The 23,027-nt window shown below is 43.8% G+C and overlaps 1 protein-coding gene across 6 annotated transcripts in view; it reads left to right on the top strand.

The window, feature by feature from the left end:
* Positions 1 to 23,027, top strand: part of TFDP1 (transcription factor Dp-1) — a 106,591-nt gene that overhangs the window by 13,968 nt on the left and 69,596 nt on the right. For all 6 annotated transcript variants that reach the window (XM_006126366.4, XM_075918445.1, XM_075918411.1 and 3 more), the window contains exon 3: positions 10,619 to 10,685. In XM_006126366.4, the coding sequence (XP_006126428.1) occupies positions 10,619 to 10,685 (67 nt within the window). The remainder of the gene's footprint in view (positions 1 to 10,618; positions 10,686 to 23,027) is intronic.

The raw sequence follows: 23,027 nt of genomic DNA, 5'->3' as shown, positions 1-23,027 counted from the left end.
AAGTCCCAGTCGCTTTAACCTCTCCTCATATGGGACCCATTCCAAACCCCTGATCATTTTAGTTGCCCATTTCTGAATCTTTTCCAAGGCCAAAATATCTTTCTTGAGGTGAGGAGACCACATCTGTACACAGTATTCAAGATGTGGGCGTACCATAGTTTTATACAGGGTAGTAAGATATTCTGTCTTATTTTCTATCCCTTTCTTAATAATTCCTAGCATCTTATTTGCCTTTTTGACCGCTGCTGCACACTGTGTGAAAGTTTTCAGAGAACTGTCCACGATAACTCCCAAGATCTCTTTCCTTATTTGTCATAGCCAGATTAGCCCCCATCATACTGTATGTATAGTTGGGGTTATTTTTCCCGATGTGCATTTCCCGATGTACACTTATCCGCATTAAATTTCATTTGCCATTTTGTTGCCCAATCACTCAGTTTGGTGAGATCTTTTTGGAGTCCCTCACAGTCTGCTTCTGTCTTGACTATCCTAAACAGTCAATTTTCTGTCCTCCCTTGCTGCCTTTAATAGAGGCAGCAAAGGGGGTACTTCAAAGCAGCAACATTGCACAGCTGAATCCGGGATAAGCTGTGTGTGGTGGTGCTGCTGTGAGTGGAGACCAGGCTCAGCTGTGAAGTCCCCAGCTGACCCTTGGTTCTGGGGAAATGCTGCATGGAACTAATGGTCATTATTTATTGGGGAGTCCCTAGCTTAATCCAGGTTCCACTAAAATGCCACACAGAGCCGCGATCAGCTGGGGAGTCAAATCAACAGCGCAGCATGGAGCCCAGGGTCAGTGGGGAACTCAGCCCCTGCTGGGGTCTCTTGTACATTTCAAAGCTGGCATGCTGCGTGCAGCCCAGCGTCAGCGGGACTTCCCACTGGCCCTGGGCTACACGTGGAGTTCTGCATTCCATCCACTACTTGACTAGTAAAATAACCATTACTTAACATCCTTATTTACTAATAGACATGGATGTTGCTGCACCAGAGAGCCCTGGTACCCAGGAATGAGAGCCAGCTGGAAGCCCCATTTCTGGGTAGGGGTAACAGCAGGGCTGCTACCTTAGTTGCTCGTTACCTTTTTCAGGAAAGAGTATACAAGATCTGGAATTCCTTATCTTAAAAGAGTAAAACATTGCATATGCACCTTTTCGGATAGAGGAAGTAGGAAGTTAGCCTTTTATTATCATAAATAAGGAAGCTAGCAAAATCCAAAATATTTTCTTTCTATTCCAAGTAACCTTTTAAATGACCAAGAAAAAATGATAGCTGAAAAGTCACCTGCCTGTTCTGGAATTTATATCTATAGTTGCAGTCTTGTTGCCACATTGGTTCTTTAATATTAATCAAGAAGATAAATATAATAATGTGTTTCAGTAAATAGTGGTGGACTTCTGGTGTATGTCTTGAGTTTTACCTGTGTTGGGAACTTAATGGTACTTAATACCATGTGAAACAAAATAACTTTTAATGGTTAGTTGCATTAACAGGACTACTATATTATTAATTTTTAGTTATGTTTTTGCTTGTTTGAGGATTTTTTTGTTTAGAGTGAGAGTGTTTGTTTTGCTATTATATAAGCACGTTAATTTGTTGCCTTAAATTTGCCTTGTGCCTAGTAGGGATGTAAATACTAACTTACAATTTTAATCAGTTAACTTTTTATCAGTTAACCATGGAGGGTTGGTGCAGAGTGAGTGGGGTCATGCAGCATGGCCTGTTCCAGGCTGGGCTCCTGAAGCAGGGGTCCTGATGGCCGGCTTGCTGTGGGCAGAGGGGGCTGCTCCAACCAGGCCTAGCCCTCTGATTAACCAGTTCCCAGGTGAGCATACCAGTAAACCTAATGCTTACCAGGTAAGTGGTTAACTTTTTACATCCCTAGTGTCCAGATGGTATGCTGATTATTTCAGCATACTGCTGAATAATATAATCCTAAAGGCCAGTGTTTCCCAATTTTATTTGGCCATGGAACTCTTTTAAACTTGAAAGAATTTTGCACAACCCCTAATAACAGTCTTATACAGTAATTCCTCATTTAATACTATAGATATGTTTCAGAAAACGATCATGTTAAGTGAAAACGTGTTATGCAGGGTCAATTTTTCCCATTGAAAATAATGGAAAAGGTGGGGGTTGCGTTTCAAGCAGTGGTGTCTGTTGGTACCGGGACATAAGGTTGGGGGAGAAAGAGGACTGGGTTACAGCAGGGAGGGGAGGTGTTTGGCTCTGGAGGAGGGGAGGGGAGGGGGATTGGGTTGGGGTATGCCCCTGTGATGGGTCTGCTGGGACCTGCACTGCGTCCGGCAAAGGGGGGTCACCGGGAAACGGAGCAGTGAACCTTCCGCCGCTTTGCAGGGAGGTGGGGGAAGCCACACGCAATGGGCCAGCTGGGGAAATTGTGTTATTCTGGGGACAGTCATGTAATTCAAAAAACATTCCCTACAAAAAAAATCATGCCATCGCAAAAATGTGTTAAGGCAGGCACGTGTTAAATGAGGAATTACTGTATATGGAGCTGAAAAAGTAGACCACAAATAAGTAAGGATGATAATAAACAAATGCTAAACAAGGTCATGATGTAATATTAGATTAATCTACATATCTACAATACATGTCAGTCAATTTCTGTTTGTTACCGTTAAATTCTTAAATACAAGAAATCACGCAATTATACTGAAGTAAAGTATTCACAAAAGCACTGCCTGCGCACTCCCATATAAGCAACTGGTTTGACAACTGAAGCTTCAACTTTGTATGATGCAGCACTAGTATATTTGTATTCAGACGCCCATGTGATCCATGCTCCCTGAGAGTGAGAACGGGGATTTATGATGCTATAGAACAGGTGATTGCACCACTGACTGCGTGTGCAGCGCTGAGTAGTGACACCATTGTCCCCACTCTCTTGCTAAGCTGGCATTACACAGACACACTTATTGTGGCAAACAGAAATGAAAATTGTTTTCAATAAAATCATACATGCTTAAATATTAATTATTTTTAAAGAATCATAAAATGTTGTTGTAATGGAATTTTCTTGCGGAACCCTTATTTTTAGTTCGCTGAACCCCAGAGTTCCATAGAACCGCATTTGGGAAACTGCTATTGGCATTTAAAGAATAAATTGAGAAGGATATAGGTGAGGTGTAAATGGCTTTTAAATAAATATTTAACATGAATTGCTAAAATATTGCATTAGTATATAAAAAATTAAACCTTGGCTGAAAGAATGAATATATGTTCTGTTCAGGTCTAGAACAGCAAGTATCAGGAACTTTTTTTGTATGTGGCTGTTGCTCCTGCTACCCTCATGGTTTGTCTGTTCGGCAACAAGGCATGAGGTTATCAACTGTCAGCTCTGTAGTGTAGTTGTGGTAAGGAGTGACGTTTGAGAGAAGTGGCCCAGAATAATGAGTTAATGAAACTCTTGCCACTCCTGCTCATTCTACATGGTTAGATTATCAGACTAAGTACTTGAGTCACTTGCAGGATATTGAGTACTCTTGAGTGAACTCAGAAGTTTATATGCTCATTTTGCTGTTCCCTGCAAAAGAAGAAAACAATTGGTATTGGCAACTTGTCAAGTAGAGATCTATTGTTGGCCACTGTACCACATGTTTTTTGTGAAGTTATTTTTAGGTTCTCTAACCTATTGTTGAACTTTTAAAAATATGATTTGCACTGCTGTTTAGCTATGGACTTTTAGAAGCCTTCTTTGAAAGAGAGAAAATAATTTAACTTGTGAATGGATATGGACAGTATAACTTTTTTGCTTTTGCTGAACAGAGCTGAATCATTTAAGTGGAAATAAAATAGTAAGATTTTTTTTAAGAGCAATTACATAACAGGTGTGCAGAGGCACCAACCTCTCAGGTTTCCTCAGAGGTGCTTTACCCTCCACTCTGTTCTGCCCCTATCCCTGCCCCCATTCCACTCCCTCTCCTGAGTGTGCCTCACCCCATTTTACCCTCTTTCCTCCAAGTTCACCCAGTCCTTGCTCTGCCTTTTTACTGTCTCTGGTCCTCTTGCTCTCCTCTGGTGCCTCCTGCATGCTTCTGAAAACCTGATCACTGGTAATCAGGAGGCTTGGAGGGATGGAGAGGAGCTGATTGGAAGGGGGAAAAGAGGGCAGGTCTGATTGGCACTATTTTTTTTTTGTGGGTGCTCCTACTCCAGAGTACATATGGAGTTGGTGCCTATGCAAGTGTGGGAAGAGGAGCAAGCAAAGCAGTAAGTGACCTTTCTGCAAATCTATTATTCTAAGAACAGTCTGAAAAGACTGAAGTTCTAGGAGGCATCTGTGACGTAGTGGGGGTACCTGGCTGGTTTCTATGCTGCTGGCTCTGGGGGAACCCCCACTGGCTGCCGTGGGTACCACGACCCAGCAAAACAGGATGAGTCACTATGCAAACCAGTGGCCAGACACCCCCCATGGAGAGGAACAAAGGAAGGTGAATGCTGCCCTGGCTGGGGGGCAGGGCTGGAAGTTGGTTAGTTGGTTGCTGGCTGTCTGAGAGCATGGAGGAGAGCCTAGGGGAAGGGGCTGGAGTATAGGGGCCCAGTCTCCCCCATCTCAAGGGGGCCTGAGGCATCCTAGCCCAGCTCTGGGACCAGATTACATCTATGCTGTGCTGTATCCTGGAGAGGCAATAAACTTCCTCTAGTCCACCGGCTGGTGCAGTCTGTTTGTGCCATTTCGGGGTGCAGGAGACGGGGGAACCCCATCGCGCCGTCACAGCATCATGGTCCTAGGTTCTTAACATAAAAATTGATTGACTTTTGTTATCTTCTAGAAATGGTGCTTTAGTCAACCCAGCTATAAAAAGCTATGTGCAAAGTTGCCTGATTTGAGTTATATTATCTATATATGAGAGTTTGTGTGTCTGTCACTCCGTATGTGAGTCTATTTGTTCAAGAACTCCTCCTAAATGGTAAGAGCTGGGATCACCCAAATTGGCATGCAGCTTCCTCTTATAATTTAAAGCAAGGTCAGGATTTGGTGATGATGGGATGTGCGTGGAATGCAATTCTTTCTCATCAAATGGAAATGTCATAACAGGGACAGTTATACTCACAAATGTCCATTGGGGTGGGAGGGTGTGTGTGTAGCAATTATGGGAGACTGTAATACTCCAGAATGACCATAGTAGGGATGTAAAATCTGCTTAATTGGTTAGCTGATTAAAGAGGAGGGTGAATGGGGCAGGGGAAGGGGCAGGAGCTGCCCCCATGTGTGGGCTTGGAGCACTGTACCACATCCCCATCTTCCCCGCCTCCCGCTCCCAGCACCACAGGCAGGAGCTGCTCCAGCCTGGTCCCGTCCATGGCTGGCTCCCTGTGGGTCTGGAATAGCTCCCTGCTCACTACTGGTGGCTCCACTGAGTATTCTGTGAATACTCGGTGGTGCCTTAGAATTTGAAGGATAGTATTGTGCACTGTTGTTAGTTATTGGATCCCTACTATGAAAAGGTACTTCTTGTGAGCTAGGTGGAAAGCTATATGGAAGTAAACAGTCTAAAAAGACAAAGGCCACAAACCAGTCTTGAACATGAGGTGACAGAATGATAGAGATAAGGCATTCTGAAGATGAGGTAGCATATGAATTTAAGTTTCTTCAGTTCTAGGATATGGAAGCATCAGATGGAGAAGATCCAGCCCCTGAACTCTGGAGGTACCTCCTCTACAGCTTCTACCTAAACAAAGCAACAAGGCCATTTCTTTCTATAACAGGCTCTCCTAAAAAAGATCCAGAAAGAAAAATGGAAATGGATGGGGGTAGCAGTAACGTCTAACGCTATTCGTCAGCTTCTGACCAAGACTGGTGAAGAGGGGCAAGATAGCTTCTAAACATGACAGGCTTTGGATTGGCTCTGATGGGACACCTAACACTCCCATCAAACATGCTGCTTCCAGCAAATGTGACAGAAGATGGGTATCATCTGGAGTAGTGGTGTCTTTCTTGGAAAGTCGTATTTACAGGGTGACAACCCAATAAATGTCCTCTGTTAGGACTGGTATTTATACGTTTCAACAGGGAACTGGCACAGTATGTAGCTTCCCTAAGTATTGCAGCATAGCCTTGGAGTCTTCAATTGAATGGAGTGCTTTATCCTTTCTGTTGCTAATAACTTCCGTCCCTTCAAAGGTTAAGTCCTTTAGTACGCTATTCCTTTTTTGGTATGCCAGATACTGGCAGCTGTGTGGCCAGTCTTGTCTTGACAGCCCTGAATATGAATGGTATGGCAGTGCTGGATGCAGCCATGACTCCCATAACACTGTTCTTGCTTCCCTCTGGCTCTTATGATGTCCCGTAGTTTGCATCTTGAATAGGAAGGTAGTGCCTTTGGCAGCATTCTAACTCTTCCTCCCTCATCCGACCAAGTCGGGGGGGGGGGGGGGAAACAAGTGGTCAGTGTCTTCCAGATGCCATTGTTGATAGGGAGGGTGATCCGGTCAGGGTCTGTGAAGTTCAGTATGTCAAAGAGCTTATGGACTTTTCCAGGATCACTGTGGTTTCAATATCCAGTGTCTTTGATCTGCAATGGGAACTCCTAGAATGCCCTGAACGTATCTGCCTTATCAAGACTACTAGCCTCTGATGGTAGAAAATTTGTATGAGGAAGGAAAAGATGCAGGCAGGATGTAAATCATGCTCTGACCAAATGGCCTAAAGTTACTGCTCACAAGTCCAGTTAGTAGATTGGGGTGGCTTGGTCACAGCGCACAAAATACTGAATTATCCTCTTTCATGCAGCCTCTACCAGCAGCAATCCTATGGAGCCTCAAATGTAAATTAACACTACCCTTGCCAAGTAGAATTCCTAGAAGTCTCCAGTGTTGTGTGGTCCTTTAGGGTTTTCCACACAGCAGGGCTAAACTCGAAATAAGCTACACAATTTGAGCTATGCTAATTGTGTAACATAAGTCAAAATAGCTTACAGCCTGTCTTCAACTTCTGAACCGCTTACTGACCAAGCAATTAGTCGTAACTCGGTTTGTTCGTAAGTCGGACCCCATTGAGTTACATGTGACTGCGTTGTTCGTAAGCATGGATCGCGTTCGTAACTTGGGGTCCGCCATTTATGACATTTTTGGTCGTAACTCGGGGACCGGCTGTATTTCAAAATTGGGCACTCTTTCTCAGACTTCGCTTACTCCTCATACAATGAAGTTTACAGAAGTCAGAGTAAGAAGCCAGTTATTTTGAATTTATTTTTTAAAAAAGGGCTTGCTGTGTACGTGCACAATGTTATTTTTGTTATAACCTCTTTTGTTCTGAAATAACACTGCTGTGTAGACATACTGGGTGTCTCTAAACTACACCCCTGTTTTGGCAGGGGGATGTAAATTAGACTCATCAAAAGTGCAAACGAAGTGGGGATTTAAATACCCAGCACTTCATTTGCATAATCACGTCCTGATGCTGTTTCGAACAAGCGCCATTTTGAAACTGAAACTGCGGTTTAGACACAGTTTTTCCAACAGGGCGACTTTTTTTTTTTTTCTTTTTTGAGGCTGTGCTGCTGGCCAGCAGCTGCTCTCCAGGTCTCGGGCGCTTGCTGCTGTGGTCTAGGGATGTAAAACATTAACCGGTTACCCAATAAGTCTCACTTTTAATGGGTGGTGAGTTCCAGCTGCTACCAGTTAGGCAGAGTAGCTCCCTCCATTCATCTGAAGAAATGGGATTTGAATTTCCTGAGCTTCATTTGCATAATCACGTTATGGCGCGCTTTTGGAAAAGTGCTATTTTGAAAGTAACATCGTGGTCTAGACGCAGTTCTTTCGAAAAAGGAAGGCTTTTTTGAAAGATCCTGTAAACTTCAACAAATAAGGTTTACGGGATCTTTCGAAAAAGCCTTCCCTTTTCGAAAGCACTGCATCTAGACTGCAGTGTTACTCTCGAAATAGCGCTTTTCCAAAAGAGCGCCATAACATGATTATGCAAATGAAGCGTGGGAAATTCAAATCCCAACTTCATTTGCAATTTCGAAGTGCCTAATTTACATCCCTCTGTTGAAAGAGGGATGTAATCTAGACACAGCCTCAAAGGTGCCATAGGACCACTCGTTTAAGATTTTTTTTTTTTTTTTTTTTTTTAAAGGTTACAGACTAACATGGCAACCCTTCTGAGACTTCTGGTTCCTTCCGAAAGCAGTTCTGCAAATCTCTTCTTTGTCCCAAAGCTCTGAAAACTTGTTCTTTTCTATCAGTTATTGCTGGGTGGGGAGTGACTACTAACTTGTTTAGCAGTGGAGAAGGACTTGAAGTTTCTTCTGTGAGCAACAGAAGGGTAATAGTTTGCATCTGCCAAAAAGTCAAGAAAATAGATGTGAAGATGTTTCTTTTGACATGTGGCAATTGAAGTCAGGAAGTTGAGATTTATTGATCGTTAAGAGGACCCATACATGCATATTTATGACACTTATTTTTAACGTAAGGCTTATAATTTTCCTGAAAGTTTTTAAATATTTTCTGGGTAACAAAGTAGAAATCTGCTGTTTCTCCATTTCCTTCCTTTGTTTTCACGGGGGTTGGCTTTAACATATTCCACAGAAAAGATTATTACTAGTATAGTTGTTAGTGTATTTGTTTTAAGAAGGGCTGTCAAATGATTTTAAAAACCCTACTGAATACCATTCATTTAGATATTTTTGATGTTTTCTATGTTTTCAGATCTATTTCAATTACAATACAGAATACAAAGTGTACGCTTTCATATTTTTCATTCCCAGTATTTGCTCTGTAAAAAGTGCAGAAAATTGTATTTTTCAATTCACCCTAATACAAGAATTGTAGTGTATTCTCTATCATGAAAGCTGAACTTTAAAATGGAGAATTATGTACATAAAGTAAATGCATTAAAAATAAAATGTATAAAAGACTTTAGAGCCTACAAGTCCAGTAAGTCCAACTTCTTTGTCCATTTATGCAGACAAATTGGTTTATATTTGTAGGAAATAACGCTGCCCACTTCTTGTTTTTACTTTCAGAATATTGTAAACAGGCATTTTCATGGTGGTATTGTAGCCAGCATTGCAAAATATTTAGGTGCCAGATGTGATAAAGATTTTGTATTCCCCTTCATGATTCAGCCACCTTTCCAGAGAGCATATATCCATGTTGCCAAGGGGCTATGCTTGATAACCATCCAAAACAGAGCAGATCAGTGCATGTTCATGTTCATTTTCATCAAGTAAGTTGTATGGCCCCAGCAAATGATTTTGTTTTTGTTTTTGCATCAGTGTTGCTCTTTTAAGTCTTCTGAAAGCCTCCTCTGTATCTTGTCTCTTGGATTTTGGAAGGCATTTCGGATTGTTTAAAGCTTGGGTCAGGTGCTCTAGCTGTGTTCTTAGAAATCTGTCACTAGTACTTTCTTTGCATTTTGCCAGCTCTGTGAAAATGTTCTTAAAATGAATAACATCTGAGACGGCTATAATATGAAATATATAGCAGAATGTGGGTAAAACACACAACAGGAGACATACAATTCTCCACAAAGAGTTGTCACATTTAATTAAACTCTCCGCCCCCTTTTTTTATAACTACCATAATCATTATGAAAGCTTGTTCTCTGGAATGGTGGTTGAAGCACAAAGGGTCATATGAATATTTAGTATATCAGGCATGTAACTACAAAGAGCTAAAAAGAGTCAGGTGGACCTCTTTTCTCATGTTCAGGTGACACTGTAAGTAAGAAACAGGCAGCATTTTCATCTAGCAAATATCAAGACCCTTGTCTGTCTTAAGAAGCAAGTCTGAGTGGACCTGAAGGTGCTGCAGTTTTACATTGTGTGTTTTTTTTAAGTGCAGTTACGTAATCTGCATTTGTAAGTTACACTTTCATGATAAATCACAATGCAGTGCTTGTACTTGTTTACAACATACTACAGGCAGTCCCCGAGTTACGCGGATCCGACTTATGTCGGATCCGCAGTTACAAACGGGGCCCTTCCTCTCCCTGGTCTCCAGCAGACCAGGGAGAGGAAGCAAAGCGGCAGAACACGCGGGCAGCGGACAGCCCAGACGCGTTTGGGCTGTCAGCTGCCCGCGTGCTCCGCAGCTGTGCTCTGCTTTGGTCCCCGTCCCCCTGGTCTGCAGCAGCTGAATCTGGACGCCAGTTCCGACTTACATACAGATTCAACTTAAGAACAAACCTACAGTTCCTATCTTGTACGTAACCCGGGGACTACCTGTATTTATAATTTTTACAGTTCGGATATTTGTAATAAAATTATTATATATTGAGCGCTGTACACGACGTATTCTATGTTGTAATTTAAAATGTAGAAAAATATCCCAAAGTATTTAATAAATTGCATCTGGTATTCTGTTTCACAGTGCATTAAAACTGATTACATTCCAGTATTTTTAGTTAATTATTTGAGTTAAAACTAAAGCTGTTGATTAATCACTGTTAAGTAGTTTAATTAAAAAGGTCTTTTCCACAAAGCTTTGTTTACTACAGTTCTTATACTTTAGTGAGTTGAAAGTTTAGTTTGGAAACCTGGATTGGGAATCTTAAAATAAATTGTATTACATCTTTTAAAATTAATAGTAAAGAACTTATAGCTGTCTTTAAGTATTTTAAGTGTAAATCTTTGCTTTCCTTTACTAGGCTGGACTAATTGAAGCCAACGGAGAGCTTAAGGTTTTTATAGACCAAAACCTTAGTCCTGGGAAAGGTAAGAAAATATTTTATCAAAAGGATACTTTTGCATTTTGTCTTGGAGATACTTGAGTGCATTATGAGCCATAGAAGACCTTTACAACTGCTTCCTTAGCACAGTTGTGGGGTGTTCTTGTTTTTGTTAAAGCTTTTCTTAAAGCTCATCTTGATACTCTAGCACAGTAGTTCCCAAACTTTTTGGACTGCTGCTCACCCCACTCAACGCAAACCTTTCTGTGGACCGCCAGCCAACCACCCATAATGAGAAAATGGGTGAAGGTGCAGGGTCTGTCTGGGAGGGAGGGTGCAGGAGTGGACTAAGGAGTGGGGGTAGTTCTCGGTGGGAGGAGGATGTGTGAGGAGGGGTGGGAGTTGGGAGTCTGGGCATGAAGGTTATGGGAGATACTTACCAGGCAACACTTCCTGCTTCCCCCGTTAGTTGTGATTCCAGCCAATCAGAGCAGTCGGGAAAGCCTCTAAGCAAGCAGTTTCCTGTGCTCCTGTTCCCCCAGCTAAGGGGAGTGGCAGCACATGGAGCCATTTCCTTCCATCACAAGCAGGATCTGGCTCGCAAGGCTCACCTTCCCCTCCTCTTCTGTACTCTTCTCCCCCTCCCCCTCCCCTTCCCCTGCCAAGGAAGCTGGTGCTGGCACTTCAACCTCATGGGGAGGGGGTGCATAGCTGCAGTGCCAATGCAGGCTCGCTGCTACAGGAGATGTGGGGAGGGAGCACTTAGCCTGTGGTCCACCTGCGAGACTGTCGCAGATGACACTTAGAGAACCACTGCTCTAGCAAACCAATACTGCAGATTTACTAGGACTACAGTTGTGTGAAATTCATTGGTGAATCATCTGGCATTCTGTAGGTGGCCAGTTATTTGCATAGTTACACTGGTGTAGACTAGAGATGTTAAATTGCGTTTAATTGACTAGTTGATGGCATTTCCATCAACTACTTGATAGGCACTTCCGCATTCCTCCTTTGAAATGTACAAGACCCCCAGTGGTGGCTCTTGTACATTGCAAAGGAGAAAGCTGGAACTCCGCATTCAGCCTGGGGCCAGCGGAAAGTCCTGCTGACTCCAGGCTGCACATGGGTGCCTGCTTTGAAAGAGTCCCCATTGTGCATAGGATTCCATTGCATGATTTTTGCCATGCTTTCCTTGGCTGAAGAATAAGGGATACCTCAGGGTGGAAACTCACTTTGGTTTTTTGCAGGGGCGGCAAGCTTCCAATTGGACTATCCTGATAATCCAGTGGGAGGTTTGAGTTCTGTTTCTTTACCGAGATCTTCTGTAAAGACACTTGACACCCTCAAGTGCTCATAACTGTTGTGTTTCTTTTGTTGTTGAGCTTGCAATTCAGGTCACTGTCTGCCCAGGAAGCGGCCAGCTTCACCTAAGCAGTTACTAGCACCATGGCTTATCTTCATTGAAGACTTCTTTAGTGCCATTAGTCAGCTCCATTACCAAAAAGTAGTTTTCCAGATCTGTTATCCTGCTTTGAGGCAAATGAAGAGGAAGTATTCAAACTCTGTCTGAGGAGCCAGCAGCATTGATTTTTTTTTTTTTCCACAGGCAGAGGACACATGTTTTGGGAGAACTTGAAAGTGTTGTGGGCTTGCCCTGCAAGTAGTAACCAAAGCTAGTGGAAAACAAAGTTGGTTGGAATATTGCTGACAGGCTGCTGGAATCAAAGCTACTATGCTGTACACTGGCATGCTGATGGGCTGTTGGTTGAGTAGTCCAGGTGGGGAGCTACAACAGCAAAGCATAATGAGGCACCCAAGATGGCAGGTCCAGGGATGACACAACCCCTCACTGGTCTAGATTACATTACACCTCATTCTCTCCTCTCCGTTTGAGGAATCCCCATCCAAACTGTTAGCTGTGTCTCAGCTGTTTCACTGTGTATGTATTTGCCACCAACTTTAGTCAAGAACATCCTGAAGGAACACTGAATCTCTAGAGTGCCACTTGTTGTTGTTTCTGTAGGTTTTCTAGGGGAAGGAGGAGAATTGTGGAGGTGCAGGGAAGCTGCCAGAGAGGCCTGCTGGGGAAGGGGCACTGGACTGGGGGATACTGTGCCCCTGAACCAGGCTGGGAGGCACCATGGCCCCTGAGGTGGGACTATGGCTAGAAGTGTTCCTGGCAGCCACCACGTGGCAGGCTGCCAGGAGTTTCAATTTGGCCTGTGGCGAGGCCCGATGGGGGGAGGAAGGGCTGGAGTGGGCATTCCTCCCTGCCCCTGAATTGGGCCAGGAGGTATCTTGGCCCCTGAGCTAGGGCTGGATGTCCCTTTGGCAGCCGCCCACCCACGTGGCAGCTGCCAGAGGGATATCTAGCCCTGCTTCAGGCTGGGGTGCCTCCTGTGGGATGACCCCACCCCCAAGCCAGATTGTCCCCCCCCGGCAGCTGCTGGATTTTAAATTCAGCTGTGTAGTTCCTCTGCTGTCTGGGATGGAGGATGAGGGGTGTGCAGGAGCTGCGGAGGCTTGGGAGGGGGGAGGAGGACACTCGGTAGACACACGGAATTCCCGAGGGGGCAAGGGAGACACACAAGAGCCATACAGCCTTTCCCCTCACTGGTGGTGGTGGTTGTGCAGCCTCCCCCCCTTTGCAGCTGAAGGGAGAGGGCCTGGCCAGCCACAGCTCAGCCTCAGTCCGGCTGACCCCCTGGCAGCTGGACGGAGAGAGCATGCCACACTAGGTCTGTCCTCCCTGTTAGCTTGCTGAAGTGAAGAGAGCTGGGACAGGCCAGGGTTGCAGTGCCTCTGCCTGGCCCTCCGGCAGCCAGGAGGAAAGCTGGGGCTGCCTACTCCCGGAGAGGGGGGTTGGTGAGCCTTGGGAGCAGGGGGAATCACCCCCTAGTTTTTCGTAATCTCTTAACTTTATCTTCCTTGCTATATATTAAGATCATTTATTTCTTGTTCTAGCTTCAGAGCAGGGGATCTCTGACCAAACCTGTCACACCCACACCCTGAACACTCTTGTGCTTTTCTCAGCTCAGAGCCCCCTCTTGTACCCCAATCTTCCTAGCCCTGGACCCGCACCTTTAGCTGGAGTCCTTAAGGCCCTGCCCCAGCCTGGAGCCCCTTCCTGTACCCCAAACTCCTCATCATTGGCCCCATCAGTCAGTCCTTACCCCCTCGCACATCAGCCTAGAATCCTCTTCTAAATTCCTCATCCCTAGCTCCACCAGCCTTATCCTATGCCCCCTGCAGGCTGTACCCCTCTTGTACCCTAAACTCCTTATCCATGGCCCTATCCCAGAACTCATAACTTTAACTGGAGCCCTTAGCTTCCCTCTGCTCTCCCCTCCCCACCCTTCTCCCCTGCACTCCAACTGTGCTCTGGTCTGATGAAAATGAATGGGGGAGGGGAGAATGAGTGACAGAGGGGGAAGGGATGGAAGGAGTGGGGCTTAGAAGAGGGGTGACACAGAGGGTGTCTGAAACCCTTTAAATCAAAATGGTAGTCCTTGGGCTGATAGAAAACTGCTGATCTATAGTATCTAGCGCCATGGTGTCCGTCCAGCCAGTATAGTGTCTACTGCTATAGCACACACTATACTGCGGTAGCCACACTCAACCTGCCAAATAGCCACATGTGGCTAACGTGTTGGACACTACATAGCTAGGGAATGTGGCTCTTAAATTTGACAAACACTTGCAGCTGTTGTACCATAGGTGGTAGTATCGGTACACAACTAGAAAATAATGTATAAACGAGGTTCTTGAAACATTTTAAATGGAACAAAAATTATATTTCTAGCTGGACTACAACCAGGGTCCTGTTTGTTTGAGAGCCACAAAATATTATTTTGCTTAATAGCTTTTTAGTCAGTGGACTTTGAATAAAAAAAGTCAGCTACTAAAGTAGCAATTTTTCACGTGTGGAATAAAGTGTAATCTCCCTAGATCTTTCACTACAGCGTAAGAAAAGAGAAGAAAGTATTTCAGTTTTTTCCTAAATATTCTTCCTTTTAATGCTGTTTCATGGAGAGGCAAAACATGATGCAGTAACAGAAGGTTGAAACCTGCTGATAGACCAAAAGAAATTCTGGATTTTATTTTTCATTAGCATTCATGAATGGTGTTTCTTACAGAGGGACTTTAGTCTGAATAACAGAGAAATGTAATTGATAAATCACATAGCAGAAGTTTGTTTCTTTGCATTGCCAAACAATGAACCTTAGCCCTTACTAGGATTTAATGTCTCTCAAGAGAGTATTTGTCATTATTAGCATTTGGAAGACCATTAGACTTGCAAGAGTGGATAAATCAGGCTTACAGGCCTGTCTGTGCCTTTTTCTGGAGTTAAGAGTTTCTTCCCCCATACTACAACAGATGAAAGATTCTTTGCTTTTGATTTATCCAAAAACATCCTGAGAGGGAATCCCATTTGCTCAAACGTTTCATTTGGTCATGTGGGAAAGGATGCTTCAAACGTAGGATGTGGAAGACTGTTCAGAGCACAGACTTTTTTTTTAGTATAAAAAGTAAACATGTTTTCTAAGAGAGAGTCTTCCCATATTTTTCAAATGGAGAAAAAATTCTCTCTTCTTCAGGAAGGCAAACCTCCATATTAATACCTTTAACTGAGAATTCTAAAACTGGTCCTCACCATGTTTTTCCCTCAGGTCAAATTTTTAAACAAAAAATACTAAGTGAACCATAGAAACAAAATAGATATGCAAAAAAAAATCCCCTGGTCCCAAAACTGCACTGTGGTTCACTGCATAAATTATATAGAAGTGTTTACAGTATAATATAATATAGTATTTTAACCTGACTGTGTGTGTCCCTCCCTTGATCTGCTACAAGAATTTTGGTAGAGATGGTATGTGGGTCCTACAGTGAATGTTGGTACATTAGTCCCTCAAATGAGTGCTATATAACTCAAGCGTTTTAGGAATGTTTGGTTCTTCTTACAGATGTTAAGAAGTGGGTAATCGAGTAAATGTGTACTTGGTACAATTTGAATTGAGTACGTAAGTCAATAAGGAGGCCCCACTGCAGCTCTGCAGTTTACATATAGTAGGAGCTGGGCAGCCCAGCTCCTATTACATTTAAACTGCAGAGCTGTAGTGGGGGTAGGCCTGGGTCCCAACGTGAGCCGGGACTGAGCAGTCCCAGCTTGTGCTGGGTCCTGGACCGTTGTGCCTCTTACTACATTTAAAAAGCAGAGGTGCAGCAGCAGTTCCAGCTGATGCCAGGTCTTGGACTCTGGAGATGGTTCTGGAAGGAACTGGCTTTTAAGCTAGTTCCCCACAGCAGCAGCTCTTCCTCCTCTCTTCTCCCCCTCCTCCCCTCAACCCCCATTGCCTCTGATATAGAGGCAGAAATGGGGGAGGAGGGAACCTAGGCTTTTTGGGTAGTTGATAACTCGAAGACCTAGGAATGTAAGCGACTAGTTGAGTAATGTCCCCATGGGTGCGCCGCTGTTGATGTCAGGTTGTCCCGACGCCACAGATCGTAGCAGTAGCTGGTTGGGCCACACATACTTGTTAGGCACCTCATGGCATTTGTGACTTTGCATGCGTCCTGACTCTCCTCAGTTCTTGCCCTTGGTCACAGGCGGAGCTTAGTCTTTCTCCTCAGCATTACCTAGATAGTTAGAATAAAGTTGTAGTTAATTACTATTTGTTCTTCATTTATTTGTTTTGCTGTTAAGAAAAAAAAATATTAAAAAGAAACAGGAGGAGACACATGCAGCGGGAACAGGCCCAGGTCATAGTTTTCCCTCAAAACTCGTTCTCCTTCCTCTGTTATAACTTTTTTTCCCGTTAATATGTTTAAAAAACAAATTAAAAAAAACCCTACAGAGAATAAGACCACCTGCAGTGCCTAACACTTATATCCTAATTGGCGCCATGCCGAATTCCCCTTCTACCATCAATGGGCAGCAATCACAATGGACCAGTGGGTTCTCAAGATAAGATCAGGATACACTATCCCACTCATTTCCCTCTCCCCACAACCTTCCCCATCCCTCTTCAGGGACCCCCTCTCACAAAGTACTTGAAACAAGAAGTAGACCATCTGCTAAGCCTAGGAGCCAGAGAGAGAGTGCAAGGGATTTTATTCCAATAGATTCCTCATAGAATGTGAGGTTGGAGACCACCACCTATGGCGTGAGATGTTGAGCTGGTGCTGGACACAGTGATTCTGTCTCCCTTTGATTCTTTTGCTACTTGTCCTCTTCTTCTATTGACAGTGAGGACAGCGTTCTTTCTCCCGGTTGCTTCAGCACGTAGAGCTAGTGTACTTGCCGCTCTCACAACAGCACCCCCATACACAAGGACAAAGTGATACTGTGAAAATGTGTTGTGAAAGAAGGCAGAGGATGTTGTGAAAGAAGCCACAAATAGGTGTCTTAATGGGAATGTAGGTGGGTCGGTCACACGAAAATTAGTAAGGAGAATAAGCAGAGGGCAATTATATAGAGTTTGAAGGTAGTGACAAGTTTATACATTATGCAGCAGTACACCTAGAGCCAGTGCTGGGAATAACATGACTAAATTCATAGGCAAGAAAGATACTTCAGTAGTATCATTTTATATAGACCAAAGTGGGGCAGTATGTGCACTCTTCCTTTTAATAGCATAGCTTTGGTTTAGGAACTGATTTTAAGTGATTTGTTTCATATAACACTGGGTCTTCGATTACCTCAGTCTATGCTTACGCAAGTTTTTAATGCCTCCAAAATCACGGAACTAATATAGCTGTGGAAGTCTCTAATAAATTGACAGCTAAGCTGTTGCTTAGGAGACACATGTATTAAAGCAGTGACTTTTTTTCCCCCCAATGGAAATTCCGGCACTGGGTTACTTTGCTGTACGGTGACAATTGTGTGCGGGGGGGGAGGGTCCTGTGGCCAGCCCTCTGCCTATTCTAGTGCTGTGCCCTCTTAGATGGAGGCAAGTAGTCCGTTCTCAGAAGATAAAGCAAAACAAACCAAAAATGTAACCAATCCTATTTCAAAACAAGCCCAAAATGAGTTCCATCCACTTTTGCTTAGCAATGCTTGGTGACAAACCAGGAACTGGCCAATGGGTGTACGGAGCCAGAGCCTGGGATGTGGGCAGCCTGTGGAGCTGGATCTGCTTCAGGCCTCTTCCAGAGGGCAATATGGTCCACTATGCCAGGACGGGCAAGAAGCCTATCTTACCATCCCACAGCATCACTGACTGGGAGCCACTGGAGGGAAGACTGTCTCTCAACAATCTCCTGTCCCAGCTCTGAGCCCCTCCAAACCTAGAAACCCCTTTTGCACCCTGAACACCTCCTCGCCTGACCCCATCTCATAGCCTGCACCTCCTGTATTCCACCCCCAATGCCTTAGTCCAGAGTCCCTATCTACAATCTGAACACCTCTGCCCCAGCCTACATCTCTCCTATCTGGCCCTATCCAAAGCCCATCTCCCTAGGCAAAGCCTTCATCCCTTCGGCCTCTCCCTGGAGCCTGCACTCTAGTCAAAGGATACAATTATGCTGGGTCATGGGCATCAAGAATTTTCTTCAACTGGATTGTGAGGAAAAAGTTTGAAAACTGCTGTAATAAAGTCTTCCTTGTATATACTATTTACCTACTGGGTGCTCTAATTGGAACTGTTTTTTGCATTTCCAGTCTGTTATGCTGTAACTGGAAAGCACTTGATTATTAATGACTGGTGGAAGGCAAGAAATTGCTACTACAGGTGCCAAACTAAATGTAGAGCTTAATTCAACTGTTTTATGCAATGTTGGTCATTTGAGATTGGAATTTCCCTTTAAATGGAAGAGTAGGGATGTTAAATTTAGAATTGGCTAATCAAATAGTAGATGCAGTTTGTATCAACGATTTGATTAGTCGTTAAGGGTGCCTCCACCCCAGGGCTGTTGCTGCACTTCAAAGGCGAAAGTGCTGCGGGAAGCACAGGGCCAGCACGGGACTTTAAGCATGATTCCCATGGTGTTTCAAAGTGGCAGTGCCACATGGAGCCCACAGTCAGTGGGGGAGTCCCCAACTGACCCCAGCCTCCTCATGGCGCTGCCGCTTTTAAATGCCACATGCAGCTTTTAAATGCCACATTCCAGAAGCATCTCCTTTCCTCCTTGCTACCTCTTTCTGATCGAGGCAGCAAGGGGAAGGGGAAACGATTAGTCTCTCTAGGTACATCTCACATCAGTAACGGCCTTTCATGTGCGAGTTGATGGGTAGTCTGTTTTCACTCAATCACCAGGAGATTCTTTAAGGGCGTTGTGAGTCTATACCTCCTGCACCCTTGTGGAATCTGGACTGTTCTAGATTGTGTCTACCCCCTTTTGAGCCCATGGTGACTTGTCCACTTGTGTTCCTTCTGTTAAAAGGGCTATTTTTGATAGCCATTACCACTGCAAGGAGGGTTAACAAGATTGGGGATTTGATGGTGGGTCCATCTAATACTTTGTCCTTTGCAAAGATGGTAACTCGGCGCCTACATCCCTCTTTTTTACCAAAAATTTGTACCTCCTTCCACATCAATGAACTAATAGTTTTACCTATGTTCTTTCCCAAACCTCATACATCCTCACTATGCCGTCATGCCTAAGCTCATAGGGGACACAGCGGTAGGTACTGATGAAGTTGGTTTATGTTTAGCTAGAAGCCATCTTGTATAACAGAAACCATTTCAGCTTTTTGTCTTTGCACGTAGGCCAGAGTGAACTTTCTATCACCCCATGCGCCAGACCAAGACAAATGTGCTATTGGAATGTGTTAATTGGGCTGGTTCAGAGAGGAGAGGTACTCCCTTGTACCTGTCCGCCATTATGTTGATAAGGCTTTGTTTTTCCTAGTCTAATTGATTATTTCTGTGATTGGATGCCCTGACATCAGACTGTTTTGGTTAAGGGTATAAAGATACTAGGATTGATTGTATTAGGTAGCCTTACTGGACCCGGCTTTGCTGAGACCACGTTTGGCTCACTTTGCTTTTATTGGCCAATAAAACTGTCTGTTTAGCCGCGTAAACTGAGTGAGGCGTTTGCTTCGACAGTACGGTGGTCTTGTTTACAGCCACCAAGCAGTGACTGATTCCCGCCATCTTTGTTAAGCACTGCTTTTGTAGTCTGCAACAATGGAGCACCCATGGGGACATTACTCGAAGAAAGAGAAGTTACTCACCCTGTGCAATACCAACTGTTCTTCTAGATGTGTGTCCCAATGGGTGCTCCATGACTCTCCCTTCCTCCCTGATGCTCGAAGTCTGCCTTACTCAGGCATGTGCAAGGAACTGGGCAGGAGGTTGGGCCATGCGTGGGAGGTGCCAAGGTGTGAATGGCATAAGGGCTCTCTCACGCATGTGCCGCCCAATTGCTGCAAAAGCTCTGACCTGTGGCTCTGAGACGACCTGTTACCTGCAGTAGAGCACACACGGAGACACACAATCTCGAACAGTTGTTACTGCACACGGTGAGTAACTTCCCTTTGTTGATCCTTTGAATTTAGTTTAAACTGAGCTAACTCATGATCACTTGAACCAAGAATGTCTTCTGTAATCCATTCTTCTATGAGGTCATCACTGTTTATCAATACTGTACTAAATCTACAATGGCATCATTCCTTGTTTGATTGAGGACATCTGTTGGCCATCATAGGCAGGAATATTTGTGATTTACCATTATTAGTAGAGCTTGTCCTTCAGTCTTATATCTGGGAAACTAAAGTCTCCTATACTCATATAATGTGTGGTAGTATTATTTCATTAAAATATTAAAAGAGCTCTGTGTTCATATATAAATAGATCTTGGGTCAGTGGTTATGGCTTGTAACAGCAGCTCCACTACAACTGTAGCCTTTCTTTTCCAAAGTAATTCAGACCCAAACAGATTGGTTTTTTTTATCCATTCCATCATTTCTAATTTCTTCAGGATTTACCTTTTCAGTATACAGTGCTATTCTACCACTGCTTGCTTGTGTGTGTGTGTGTGTGTGTGTGTGTGTTCTCTGAACAGCACGTACCCTTTAATATTTGTAGTCATGACTGGTATACTATTCCACCATGTTTTGTTTATCGCTTCAGTATCTGGTTTCCCTTTTATATCAGTAGTTTTAGTTTTCTCCATTTTTTTTTTTTAACCTAGGATTTCTTGTTGGTGTAGCTAACTTCTTAGTTGTTTGCTTGGCTTCTTCCAGATTCCCCTCTCAGGTAGTTAGTTATTTCATGATCACCATCGCCTACCTGACTGTTATGGACAGTACCAATAAGGGTATGTTTTGTGTTGCCCATTCACTTACCTTCTGTTCTTTTGTCATGCTGGTGCCCTCTTTTTTTACTTTTCCTCTCACTCATTATTAGAATCAGTCATGGAGAAAATACAAATACCTCCCAACCCAACCCTCTTCCCTGAATTTGTAGTTTAAAATTATTTTAATTATTTGTGCTAGCCTGCTTACCAAAAGTCCAGTTTTCCGCCCTAGTCAGGTGGAGTCCATATTATGAGAACAGCAGTCTGTCCATGAATGATTCTCAGTGGTCCTGTATCTCAGAGCCCTCCTTACAGTATCTTTTCCTGAACCATATGTTGATCATAATCTAGGCTTGCTTTTGCTCTTCTCCTTATCTAAGGATCACCTGAAACTCCATTTTTAAGTGTACTCTCCAACCTGCCAAGTCTCCCTTGATGTTCCTTAGCAACAATCCAGCTGTATCATTGAGTCCTATATGGAGGGTAATTGGAAGCTCCTGCTTCCATCCAGGGTGGATAAAAATCAATGATTTTTTTTAAATCGGAATCTCATTTTTTATAAAATATTTTTGAGCAAAAAATATGTAAAGAGTTTTAATTAAGATTCATTGTAGCTCAAAGATATCTAATCATGGAATAGAGATTATAAATTCTAATTCTACAGTATAGTCTACAACATATTCATGTAATGTTTAAAAAAAGTTTTGTAGATGAGTTCCAATAGTTCATGGATTAGGGGCCCAATCTTATGGGGTTCCAGAGGCTTTTGTATATTATTTAGGTTAACCTACACAGTTGGACTCAGTGTTCAATCTAGAAGAAGTCTTCAGAGATGCTTAGTTTTGCAATTCTCAAACCGTGGATTTGTGTCTGCAGAGATAACATGCTTGTTAACAGTGAACATGTTTAATAAATGAGAAGTGAGAAATAATAGTCTCTCAACCCTATTATTCCTCTGCACTTTTGTATACAGAGTCAGTACCTTCCCCCTCAAAGTGTGAAGTATCTAAAAGTTCAATGAATAGAAGATTGTTAGGGGTGGAGTAGATTTGGACTAGGACAATAAGTCTGGAGGTAAATGTGAGAAGGGGAGGGACAAGCAATAGGGAAAAAAGTGACACTATTTGAACAACATAATCCAGAAGTCATAAAGTCTTTCTGAGACATACCATTCACTAGACGGGAAAACCTATAATGATAGCAGGCCATAAGAGCCCCAGCATGGGAATATATTAATGAAATCCTCTACCTTTGGGTAAGACAGGCATTCATTCAAAATGCAAACAATATAACAAAGAAATGCAAGTCCTGGTTACCCGAATAAAACAACATGAGAAGTGTTACTTCTCAGGAGGAAGCTGTGTTGAAGATGATGGAAGGAACATGTCTGACAATGCAGGATATTCAGGTGGGTAATTTCATGCTTTTTTCTTAAGGACTGCCTGTCTTCCTTCTGGATTATTCTTGAATTCTCATGTTTGAGCAAAAAATATAGCTGTTACTCTATGGTACTATCGTTTTGATGCAGTTGTGATTAAAAAATAAATAGCCGACATAGGCAGGTCTTCCTTTCACAATTTCACCTTTTAAAGTGTACAGATTGTACCTCCCTAAACTGGGACTCTGGTCTGGCAACATCCGTGGTCCAGCAGGACCACAGATGTTTCTGGACCAGAAAACCCAGGGACAGGGAGGCCAGTGGTGGGCAGGAATCTCAGGCAATGTGGAGAGTACAGCACCAGAGGGCTCAGGAGGCATGGGGATTCCAGTGATACAGCCGGGAGTCCTGCAGCAAGGGGGTCTGCCAGCGCGGGGAGCTCCCATGGCACAGCCAGGAGTCGTGCAGGAGGTGTTCAAGGAGTGCCCCGGCGCAGGGCGCTCTGGTGTTTGTACAGAGCTGCTCCCTGTAGCAATGTGCTACTTAGGGTTCAACTGGTAGCACATCACTACAGAGAATAGTTCTGTATGTGCCACTGGCTGTGCAGCCAGGAGCATGGCAAGGGTTCAGGCAATGCAAAGAACCCCACAGCAAGTGGCTCGGTCAGCACAGGGAGCTCCACTGGTGGAGCCAGGAATCCTGTGACAGGATCAGGCGGTGCAGAGCGCCCTGCAGCACAGCTAGAAGACCTGTAGCAGGGATACAGGG

The sequence above is a fragment of the Pelodiscus sinensis genome, chromosome 1 (genome assembly GCF_049634645.1).
Source record: "Pelodiscus sinensis isolate JC-2024 chromosome 1, ASM4963464v1, whole genome shotgun sequence".
NCBI classification, from domain to species: Eukaryota; Metazoa; Chordata; order Testudines; family Trionychidae; genus Pelodiscus; species Pelodiscus sinensis.
This window is presented reverse-complemented; position numbering and strand designations above follow the sequence as displayed.